Here is a 12,553-nt window from a genome sequence, read left to right as displayed (position 1 = left end):
TCAGGAAGGAAATGCTGACCTAGGAAGGGTGGAATGTAGATTCACTAGAATGATATCAGAATTAAGAGGGTCAAATTAGGAGGACAGATTACATAGACTAGACTTACATCCCTTGGAGTATAGAAGATAAAAGAGTGATCAAATAAAAATGGTTATGATGAAAGAACTTGATAACATAGAATCTAATTTTCTCTGGTGGTAGGATCCAGAACAAGGTGGCAACATTGAAATGAAAACTAGGCCCTTAAGTGGTAATGTCAGAAAGTATTCACATCAGGTAGTAAAAGCCTAAAAATCCCTCCCTTGTTGACACTAGGTTAATTGAGAGTTTCAAAACTGAGATTGCTTGATCTTCAGGCAAGGATAGTATGGGTTACAAAATTAAAACAGATACAGATGATATAGATCAGCTGTGATCGAACTAAATGCCCTCCTCCCCTTCCTATTTTCCTATCTATTATATTATTAGATTCCTCCATATAATTACTAATACTTAACCCGACAATTTTACTTTAAATGCTTTACACCTTGACAGACCAACTATTTAATTTGGAGTTTCAATTATTTGGACTCATTCTTTTATACAGCTTTCTCAATGTTTTGGCACCACTGCACCTTCTATAGAAATATCAGAGTCAATACTTCAGTCTTTCCTTTCTTCTCCCCTCTTAAAAAATATTCTCCTCACTTTTTAACCCCTCCCCCTGTTTAGCCGTGTGCATCTATTCCAATAGATGTGTTGAATTTGATTTTCTCCAGCAGTAAGCCTCAACTTGCTCCATTCCTCATTAAGCAAGTCAAAAATCATAGAATAAACAGAATATAAAGCACAGAAACAGGCCACCAGTCCAACAACATTGCTTCACTGGAGCCCCCTTCCATTGTATCTTATCTAACCCATAACTGCTTTCTTTATCAAATGCACCTATACAACTTTATTCAACTACTGCTTGCAGCAATGAGTGCTAGATTCCCATCATTCTCCAAGTAAAAAAAAAAGTTTCTTCTGAACCTTGTTTCATTCATTCAGGATTGTAGACTTCACCAGCTGGGCCAACACTTATCACGCATCCCTAACTCGTATGGATATGGTGGTCAGCAGCTTCTTGAACTGCTGCAGTCTGTGTGGTTTGGGAGCTCCAGCAGTTTGACCATACAGCATAGAAACAGACCCATCAGTCCAACGTGTCCATGCCGACCATTTCCCAAACTAAACTAGTCCTGCATGCCTGCGCTTGTCCAAATCCCTCCAAACATTTTCTATTCATGAATTTATCCAAATATCTATTAAACGTTGTAACTGTACCTGCATCTACCAATTCCTCTGGCAGTTCATTCCACACGCAAACCACTCTGTATAAAAAAGTTGCCCCTCATGTCCTTGTTAAGTCTTTCTCCTCTCACCTTAAAAATATGACCCCTCGCCTTGAAAACCCCATCCTAGGGAAAAGACCTTTGCTATTCATCTTGTCCATGCTCCTCATGATTTTATCATCCTCTATAAGGTCACCTCTCAACATCCTATGCTCCAGTGAAAAAAGTCTCAGTCTTTCCAGTCCATTTTTAAATCTCAAACTCTCCATTCCTGGCAACATACTGGTAAATCCTTTCTGAGCACTCTCCAGTATAATAATACCCTTCCTGTAATAGGGAGACCAGAACTGTACACAGTACTCCAGAAGAGGCCTCACTAACATCCTGATGTCCCAATCCTTATACTTAATGGCCTGAGCAATGAAGGCAAGCATGCTTAATACTTTCTTAATCAGCTGGTCTGTGATGCAAATTTCATAGAATTATGTACCTGAACCGCTCGATCTCTCTATCCTAAGACACTCCCCAGGTAACATCATTAATTTTATAAGTCCTGTCCTTGGTTGTATTACCAAAATTCAATATCTCACATCTATCCAAATTAAACTCCATCTGCTACTTATCTCCAAGTCAGGAAGGTGTCTGGCTTGGAAGTGAACTTGTGTGTGATCATATTCACATGTATCTGCTGTCCTTATGTAGACATAATCATGGGTTACAATGCACAGTCTGAACAGGCTGGATGAATTGTTGCAGTGCATCTTGTAGATGGTATACACTACATCCACTGTAACTGGTGGAGGGAGTGAACATTGAAGGGGTTGGATGGAACACCAAATCAAGCTGGCTACATTTTCCTGGATCCTGTCGAACACATGACTTTAATTGGAGCTGAATACATCCAGCAAATAGAGAGTATTTAATCACACTCCCAACTTGTGCCTTGTAAAAGGTGGGCAAGCTTTGAGGTGTCAGAAGGGGAGTTACTCGTACAGAACCCCCAGTCTCTTATTTGCCCTTTCAGATACAGCATTTATCTGGTTGATCTATTTCAGTTTCTGGCCAATGATAACTCCCAGGATGTTGTGGTGGAGGATTTAGCAGTAGCAATTCCATTGACTCATGTTTTAGATGGAACTGGTTTTCATTTGTGTGGCACAAATGTTAGTTGACACTTTCAGCCCAAGCCTAAATTTTTTTTAGGCTGCTTCAATACCTGATAAACTACAAACATTTGTACATTGTGTATAGTGAACTTTATGATGGAGGGAAGGTAATTGATGAAGCAGAAGAGGTTTTGCCTAGGGCACTACTTTGGGGAACTCTTGGAATGTTGCCTTGTTGCTAAATTATTGCCCTCCAATGGAAAGCATCTTGCTTTTTGCTAGGTATGGCTTAACCATCTGAAAGTATTCCCCACCAATTTTCCTTGACTCCAGTTTTGATAGGGCTCTTTAGTGGCACATTTGGTTAAATGCTGACTTGATATCAAGTATAGTCACCCTCACTTCCCCACTTAAGTTGAGCTCTTTTCTTCATGCTTGGACCAAGGCTCCATTGAGGTCAGCAGTTGAGTGGACCTGGTAGATAACAATAATCTGCCCACTGCTCATTTTGATTGGTACTGCTTAATAGCACTGACAATGACAACTTGCATCACACTGCTGATGAGGTGAATAATTGGCCTGCTTGGATTTGTCTTGCTGTTTGTAGATAAGACATACTTGGTCAATTTCCCTTATTGCCAAGTAGATGTCAGTGTTGTCACTGTACTGCAACAGCTTGGCTAGGATCACAGCCTGTTCTGAGCAAATGTCTTAAATACTATTGCCAGCATGGTGTCAAGTCCCACAGCCTCTGCAGAATCCAGTCCCTTCAGCTGTTTCTTGATATTACTTGGATAGAATTAAATTGGCTAAAAAGACCATTTCTGATAATGGCAACCTCAGGAAGAGGCAGAGATGGATTAGCTAGAACTGCTGAATCGATAAACTAAAGATGTTTCCAAATGCAACATCCTTACTCTATGCTTATATTTGCTACCAGATGACTGTTAGTGATGACCAGCTTATAGTCAATAGATCTCACCATGTTGAAAGAGATCATTATGATCTCAACATTAATTGTAACCATCCCTAACAACCAAAAACTCCCATAATCAAACTACATGGTGTTATGTTTATCCTGGGATTACTGGAATTATTCTTTCCAGCTTTAGCTGACCATGTGTATACGTATGTAATGTGTGTGATACTATAATTGTGTGCGTGTGTGTCTGTATCTATATATGACACTAAAAGTAAAGTCACCATAGTCCTACTCCTTCATTAGAGAGAGATGACCTGGTGGTTTAACCTGAAGGTCACCAAGCCAGGCAAAGACTAAGTCTGAAAAGGTGAGACCCTTATTATGATCTCAGCCAATACAGGAACTGAACCCACACTGTTAGCGTCACTCTATCACAAACGAACCATCCAGCTAGCTATGCTAAGACACTAAGTGCTTCTGACTGACCACAACTGTTTCACGCAAAGGGTGGTACGTGTATGGAGTGAGCTGCCAGAGGGAGTGGTGGAGGCCAGTACAATTGCAACAGTTGAAAGGCATCTGGATGGGTATATGAATAGGAAGGGTTTGGAGGGATATGGGCCAGGTGCTGGCAGGTGGGACTAGATTGGGTTGGGATATCTGGTCGGCATGGACGAGTTCGACTGAAGGGTCTGTTTCTGTGCTGTACATCTCTATGACTACGACTGTATACTTATGAATCTGTTCCTTTATCTCCTCACATGTTGGTACAAATCAATATGGCATAATTTATCCTTATATATTTAATAATTCTTTTCTTTAACTTTCCAATTACATGAGCTAACTAGCTTGATTTCTTTCTCATTTCCAAGTAAACTATAAATTGACTAATTTATTTTTCTAGATTATCCTTTGATAATAGTTGCCACAGCTTACTGTATTTAAATATCTAAATGTTCAACTCAAGAGGGTTGCCAAACACACAGACACAGTCACTTAACATGCTTACAGTTCAAAACTTTGCCTGGACGCCCTCCTCAAGCTTGAAGATGGTGGAATTTTGCAACATTTACCTTGAACCACACAATGGCCTTGAGAAGATCCATGGGAGAATAATAAGAGCAAAATCCTAATTTAAAGAATTTTAGTCACCTAGATCTGGAGAACTACAGCATATGTTTAAACAACACAGAGGTAGAAAATGCTAAATGTTATGGAGCTCTTCATTTCCATAAGAACTGTGGAAGCAACAGACTTTAAGGACCACCTTAGTTGCTTTGAACAAAAAAAAAGCCTGTATGACCTTGCATCCAATTTTTCAGCATGATTAAACTCTGATTAGGACTCAGCTGATGTTTCAATAGAATCAGCTACATATGTCTGAACGCTGACTGTGAATACTGCATTGTTCCATAAACAAATTAATGGAGAGGAAGGAAGGAAATACCATGTTATTTCCTTCTATTCTGCATTTCCGCAGCTTTTTAGGCTTTTCTATGTGCAAAGCTCACCAAAAAAACAAATAATTAAAACTGTTGGGCTGTACCTTTGGGAGAGTTTGCAGCTTACGATGCAAGATTTTTATCACCATAATGAAATAAGGTGTTAATGTACATTTAGTTTAAGAATAGGCATGCAAAGTGGCACACCCATAATCCTAGCAAGACGTTTTAATTTTTTTTTCAAAAATGTAAAAGATATTGTTAGGGAGAAGAATCAAAAGAGTAAATAATCAAATATAACGAACCTGTATTTAAAACAAAACTGAAAATATAATTTGAAATTACTGGTGATAATATGCAAAATACTTTGTGATATGGAGAGGTATGATAATTGGAATACAAAATGTTTAAATTTTGGTGTTATACCACTTTCTATCCAAATAAAACTTTGTCACTGTCATAAACGCTAAGATTTTTGATTTTATATTTCAAACTGAATGGCTGAAAAAAAGTGTTAATTTTTGTAGAATATCAAAGCAGTACATAACATGCAGTTTTTCATAGATTCCTTGCATAAATGTTACTTCATTCTGATTAAATCTTGAAGGTTGACATGACTACTGCTTCAAACAACAATGCTTCAGTCTTAGAAATCTATGTAAAAAATTCTCCTCTCCCATATTTCAAACTTTTCAATTTCAGCTTTTTTGTTCCTTTATGAAGCTTCTTGGAATGTTTACCACATCAAAGATCTGTCCTTTCTGCACATAGGAAAATCAAATCTCTCCACAGAAAGATTAATTCTACTCACATGGATCAAACAGTTGCTTTATTCACAAAATTTCATGTTAGTTTCTTCTGGGTAATACAAATCACATGTGAAAACTTCTACCTTTGACAGAAAATTCTACAACGTAAAAATTTGGTCAGCTGTATCTGATGGTACCATGTTTGTTGAAAAGAGAAAAAGTTATAGTGAACTGAAAACAGACATGACAGATAGTATTGCATTAGAAATGACAATCACTCATTATGCTGTGGCTCCATGTATTTCAATTATGTTGATGCTTGGAAATTTCTCTACTTGTAACATCACTATTAAAACAACGTTTAGAAATTTTCCTGGGTGTTAAATTCGCACATACCTGCGTGTCTCCAGTCCACTGAGAGTCGCCATTCTCAGATCCTGCCAGCTCTTCCACTAACACAGAAGGAAAGACACCAACGCAGCCATTAAGCTCACCCTCCCAAAAGCCATCGTCCTCTTGGTTTTCTTTGTTTAGTATCCTAATGATAGCTCCCTCAGGGAATGAAAGTTCGTCTTCAGTCTGCCCCTCATAATCGTAAAGTGCCTTCACAAAACAAACTGAATGGGAAACAAATATTCTTGTTATTACTGAGAATCTTAACTAAGTTAAACCAAACTGAATACAGCTGCTAATTTCAATTTGTGTCCAATGGCAAGATGAAGAAAATAGTAACTGGTTGGCAGGCAAGCAACACCTCAACGATAAGGGAAACGACTTTGATTTTCAGGATGTGCCCATCGGTGTTTCGCCAGGATTTGTATTGGGGCTTCAGCTTTTCATTCATATATGGTAAGTTGTAGACTAAAATTTGTGGATTACATGAAGCTAGGAAACACTGCAATGACGAAACATAGAAAAATTAATTGAGAGAGCAAGTCTGTGTGAGATAAGGATCAAATCCATGGGAAGATATTAAATCCAAAGTAAACTGGAAATTTTCAGAATGGTAAGAGATTAAGAATTATACAGAAGGAAAGGTATTTGTGTGTCCATGCATACTAATCATTGAACATTAGTGCACTGCTACAATATATAAATCAAATAGAATGAGGTCACCAGCAAGACTAACGCATTGCCTATTTCTACTTGTATTGAGAAGATAAGGGCATATCTTAAACCACACTTAGTGGTTTTGTTTTAACTGGGTAAAATTCAATTGTGCTGGTCTGGGTCTAGCAAATTAAGTTGCTTTTAGCATTTTCTTTTGATAAGTGAACAGGTTGATCTAAAAGCTTCTCAGTGACTTTTAATTTCCAGATCCAAATTTTGAAATCACTGCAGTGGGACTTAAACTTTTATTCTTTGGACAATAAGCACTGTTCTTTGTGCGACATCAGTCACTTCACAACCATATCCACAACATTATTGGTCTTTTTCTCAAAAAGCTGAAATATAAAATAGTAGAAGTTAAGCATCAGTTCCAGATAGCCGCAATCAGACCTCATCTGGTGTACTGCATTTAGTTTGGGAAGTGCACTTCAGGAAGGATTTACTGGGTTGGAGGGGACATAAATTCATCAGAATAATGTTGGAGTGGGATTTCAAGTTGCATTTAATTGGCTTGCATTCTTTTGAGTTTTGGTAAATTCAGACATAATCTTACTAATTTTATCATTTAAAATGGTAAAGGGATTTGATATAGTAAAAACAAAAGAACTATTTCATCTTATGGGTAATCGAGAACAAGAAAAAAAGATTAGAATTTTAAATTTAGAACGAGCCATTCAGGAGTGAAATCACGAAGCATTTTTTTCCAAAGCAACCGTCGTGAAATACCTGTTCTCCGTTGCAACCCACTACCACCTGACCCTGTAATCCCTGAACCAAACCATCAAATGCTGCCCGAATTGAAATTATCAAGGTTGAGATTGAAAATCCTTCTCTACTCCTCCATGCTGAGGGGCAGCTCCATTTAAGTCAGTTGCTTGTGATGCTTGGCTTTTCATAAATAAGATTAGGTAGTGGAAGTCATAAGACTATCAAAGGAAACATCGAAACCTGTCATCTGTTAATGCCCATAAATACACATTTTTCAAAAAAGCCTTTAAGTAGGGCTGCCAAGTAGTAATTATGACTACAAAAATTTTCACAGAAAATACACTATCCATGCCAACTAATTCATGCTGACGTTACCCCTTACATGAACAGTTATCCTAATTCCATGTACTTGTCCCATTAGCATATCCCTTCACTTCTCTTCAACTCCTTCTCTAATTTGTTCATAAATAGGGCAATAATTTTGAAAAATGCTAACCCAGCACAGGCAAGATCAAACTTGGGATCTTCCTGGTACATATTTATGAGTACCACAAAGAGTCTTACCAATAAGTCTTGATTTTTGTTGTTGTTGTACCAATTTGATTGCTTGGTTGCTAAATGCAATCTTGCCTAACAAGGTGGATTGGGGGGGGGGGGGAAGAAGAGGGTGGGAAACAGGATTGTTGCTAGAATTTCAATAGTTCACTCAGAAAAGTTCAAGTGTTACTGAACAGCAGTTTAATTTGCTGGTCAAAGGCAGAGGAGAAGGTTGCTAGCTTTTGGGGGGTGGGATTGCTGTGAATAAGCCATGTCTCTTTAATAGTTCAGTGTAGCTGAGAACAAAGGTGAAGAAAGCTCAGAAGCAGTACGTACTCTATGCAGCTGAGCAAGATTAGAGTTCAGAAAAATACAGGGCAGTACCAGCATGGTAAAGTTAGCTGTCTGCAGATGAGCTGAAACTGGTGCCTGTGAGATGGTTCTGGAGTGAAGTTTCCAGAATCTAGGCAAGTGCAATTAGCACTGTGAACTTCAGAACATGAGCAGTTGTTGAGACTGTTAAATGATAGAGCAGCATTTGAGCAAGTTCCATGGCTTTGACAGAGAAGATATTGGAAAGTTTTGATTAGATTGGACAATCAAAGCATTACCAATGCCAGGAAGGAACTGAAGAATGGATTTAGGAAAGCTATATGGGGGCAGGATTAAGGAAAACCCCAAGGCATTCTACACTTGTGAGGAATAAAAGGATGGTCAGAGTGAGGTCAGTGGAGGAAATTTGTGCCTGGATCAGAGGAGATAGGGGAGGTCCTTAATGAATACTTTGCTTCAGTATTCACTGAATCTTGTCATTTGTGAGAATAGCATGAAACAGGTTGATATGCTCAAGCAGGTTGATTTTAAGGAAGATGTGCTGGAAATTTTGAAAAACATGAGAATAGATAAGTCCCCTGGGCCAGATAGGATTTACCCAAGGTTGCCATGGGAAGTGAGTGAAGAGATTGCTGCACCTTTGCATCCTCACTGTCCACTGGAGTCGTACCAGATGATTGGAGGGTGGCAAATGTTATTCCCTTGTTCAAGAAAGCAAATAGGTATAACCCTGGGAATTACAGACCGGTCAGTCTTACATCAGTGGTGGGCAAATTATTGGAGAGGATTCTGAGACACAGGATTTATGATTATTTGAAAAATCATAGCTTGATTAGAGATAGTCAGCATGGGCTTGTGAAGGGCAGGTCATGCCTCCCAAGCCTTATAGAATTTTTTGAGGATATGACAAAACACATTGACAAAGATAGAGCAGTGGATGTGGTGTATATGAATTTTAGCAAGGCGTTTGATAAGGTTCCCCATGGTAGGCTCATTCAGAAAGAAAGGAGGCATGGGATATAGGGAAATTTGGCTGGCCCATAGAAGACAGACAGTGGTAGTAGATAGAAAATATTCAGCCTGGAGTTCGGTGACAGTGGTGTTCCACAGGGATCTGTTCTGGGACCTCTGCTCTTTGTGAATTTTATAAATGACTTGGATGAGGAAGTAGACAGGTGGGTTAGTAAGTTTGCCGATGACACGAAGGTTGGAGGAGTTGTGGATAGTGTGGAGGGCCGTTGTAGGTTGCAACTGGACATTGACAGGACGCAGAGCTGGGCTGATAAATGGCAGATAGAGTTCAATCTGGTAAAGTGTGAAGTGATTCATTTTGGAAGGTTGAATTTGAATGCTGATTACAGGGTTGAAGGCAGGATTCTTGGCAATGTGGAGGAACAAATGGATCTTGGGGCCCACGTCCATAGATCCCTCAAAGTTGCCACCCCAGTTGATAGGTTGTAAGAAGGCGTATGAAGTGTTGGCTTTCATCAGCAGGGGAATTGCGTTTAAGAGCCGTGAGGTTATGCTGCAGCTCTATAAAGCCCTGGTCAGACCACATTTGGAATATTATCGTCAGTTCTGGTCGCCTCATTATAGCAAGGCTTTACAGAGGGTGCAGGTTTACCAGGATGTTGACTAGACTGGAGGGCATGTCTTATGAAGGAAGGTTGAGAGAACGAGGGCTTTTTTCATTGGAGCGAAGAAGAATGAGAAGTGACTTGATAGAGATGTATATGATGATGCAAGGCATAGATAGAATGAATAGCCAGAGATTTTTTTCCCAGGGCAGAAATAGCTATCATAAGGGGGCATAATTTTAAGGTGATTGAAAGAAGGTTTAAGGTCAGAGACAGCTTCTTTACACAGAGAGTGGTGGGTACATAGAATGTACTGTCAGCAGTAGTAGTAGAGTCAGATACATTAAGGACATTTAAGCAATTCTTGGAAACGGACATGGGTGATCGTAAGATGAAGGGTATGTAGATTAGTTTGACTTTAGAGTAGGATAAAAGGTTGGCACAACATTGAGGGCCGAAGGGCCTATACTGTTCTATGTCCAATGTATGGGGAATTCATGGGATCTGTTTTGAACATATTTAAAGGGAACTTTCCCACAATTTGCCACTTAGCTCACATTAATTCTGGATGTTACAATACAAATTGTATATGATAGATTGTTGCACTTTTCTATCTCTGTTTAATAAAATATATGTTTATTTGTTCAAAACTACAGAATCTTGTCACTTTATTGTACACTGTATGTACTTACAAAAAAAATCATAACATAAATTTGCATCACCTGGTGTGGTGTGAGAGAGGAAGCAATATATTACAATGATTTGGTTTATAAAAATTCAATTTTATTGTTTACTGCCCAAGACCTGAAATTCTAATTCAGCACTGCTGTAAAGTCTGCTGAACCAGCATATACTTTTGTAAATTTGATGCTCCAAAACCAAACAGATCTTCAAATTTGCTCTGGGAGGATTCTAACCAGGGACGACAAGGTGGCAACATCTTATTTTAAAAATTCCATTTTGCCAGATTTCTTCTGTATTTCATTACGTCAACATTAGAACCAAAATTAAATTTATACTTTTTTCAAAGACATTCATTTTGAACATTTTTCCACTAATTGGACAAATTTCGTACTGAAATCAGCTGGACAAACAACCAGAAAAATGGCCCATATATCTGTGAAAAAAAGTTACAATGAAATTGAAAAAAAGGCCTACCATTGGAATCTCCATTAATGCCACCAGTTACCAGATCAGGCTCTGTAGAGTTGCTGGAGGAATGAGATCGTGCATCCAAGGAACCCAGAGTTTGCAACATACTGATTAGACTGTTGGAAGTTGGAAACTGCAGGTACTTCTCTGGTACATATCCTACTTGAGCTGCCTTATTCCTTGCCTTTAAATGACAGAAAACATACAAATAATATACCAACAAGAGAAATAAATGCTATTGTTTGAGCATTTTCCCCTACAAAAATCAACAGTTGGGAAGGTTCTGAACCACATCCAAGCACATTCTCATGAAAAATAAATTAAAAACCTGTTTTAACCAAGATGTGATTTTAAAGTTTTAGTGAAATTAAGCAATGATGTCCAATGAACTTGAGTGACATTGACTTCAAAAGTGGTCATTTTCAACACTGAGAAGTCCCCTGCAGTACAATAATTAACACTAAAAAAAAAATGTGCTCACAAAGAAAAGGTCCAAATTCTAGCCATACCAGAGATGATAAATCTCTGAAATTACAAAATGTAGAGAAGAATGTGCTTAAAAGGAACATAAGCATTTGAACAGTTGAAGAATAAACACACCACTTTACGTCAGCATGGCTCCTGATGTCTGCCTATGGTAGAATCTAGATGGGCTGGAATTGAAATGGGGCTGGAAGAGGGGGGAGGACATAATAATGGAGAGTAGGATGTAGGGATTGGCATAAATTGCCAAATAAATTATAGAGGGCCAGTGGTATGTGGAGCCTAGGATGTAGTGAGGGCATGAGAGTCCATGTAGGTGGGTAGAGGATCACAGGGTGACATAGGTCATATAAGGGGCCATAGGATAGGTACAGGGACATAAGGTAGCATGGAGAATACGAGGTGGCATGGATAGGGCTTTAGCAGTGTGTAGGAGGGAGGGGCTGTGAAAGGTGTGGGCTGGGGACATGATTCCAGTTTTTTAAATTATTAAACTGTATTATATGACAATGAACTGAGACAGGTCATGCACCTAGCCTGTATTCACAATTAAGAAGCCCTGCTCTCACTTAACAGTTGCCCAGGCCATGACCCAAGAATCCTCGCCAATTGAAATGAAAATCCGACATCCCAGGGCAATTTTTCCAGGATCTGATCTGCGGAGCTAAAATGTTACTCGTGAACTATTCTAGCTTTCAATTATTTTCAAAGGGGAACAATGATAAGATTGTGATAAATTATTCGATTTATAAACTGTGAATTACTAGGTCTTTCAAAATATATTAAAATGTTTTAATTCAAAGGCCAAGCCAACAGGGATGATGCCCTTGCTCTTTTACAAATTAGTGCCAGATCGTTTATGCCTACCTGTGAGAAGGAGTGTGAGAGCCTGAGCCAAAGACAGCACGAGAGCCAGAGCCAGTGCACCTGAGCCAGAGAGCGCGCGCAAGACAGCGAGACACAGCCGGTGAAGTTCCTCAGTGCTATAATGCATTATCAGCCTGGTCTTTGGTACTCAAGTCTCGAGTGAAACTTGAAGCCACAAGTTCTGATTGATAGTTGACACTTGCGTTCAGTAATAGAAACTTGGAGAATAGCACAACATGAAATGCAATGCAAA

General features: G+C 38.9%; 1 protein-coding gene across 7 annotated transcripts in view; it reads right to left on the bottom strand.

Annotated features, from left to right (window-relative positions):
- The window catches only part of LOC122550843 (F-BAR and double SH3 domains protein 2-like), a 230,720-nt gene that overhangs the window by 24,792 nt on the left and 193,375 nt on the right, over window positions 1-12,553 (bottom strand). For all 7 annotated transcript variants that reach the window (XM_087988313.1, XM_043692169.2, XM_087988314.1 and 4 more), the window contains 2 exons: window positions 10,957-11,134; window positions 5,930-6,150 (listed from right to left, as the gene is read on the bottom strand). In XM_087988313.1, the coding sequence (XP_087844439.1) occupies window positions 5,930-6,150; window positions 10,957-11,134 (399 nt within the window). The remainder of the gene's footprint in view (window positions 1-5,929; window positions 6,151-10,956; window positions 11,135-12,553) is intronic.

Source organism: Chiloscyllium plagiosum, unplaced genomic scaffold, assembly GCF_037043375.1.
Source record: "Chiloscyllium plagiosum isolate Xiang-an unplaced genomic scaffold, Cpla_swu_hap1 HiC_scaffold_6, whole genome shotgun sequence".
NCBI classification, from domain to species: domain Eukaryota; kingdom Metazoa; phylum Chordata; class Chondrichthyes; order Orectolobiformes; family Hemiscylliidae; genus Chiloscyllium; species Chiloscyllium plagiosum.
The sequence above is the reverse complement of the archived record's forward strand: the minus strand, read 5'-3'. Positions and strand labels throughout refer to the sequence as shown.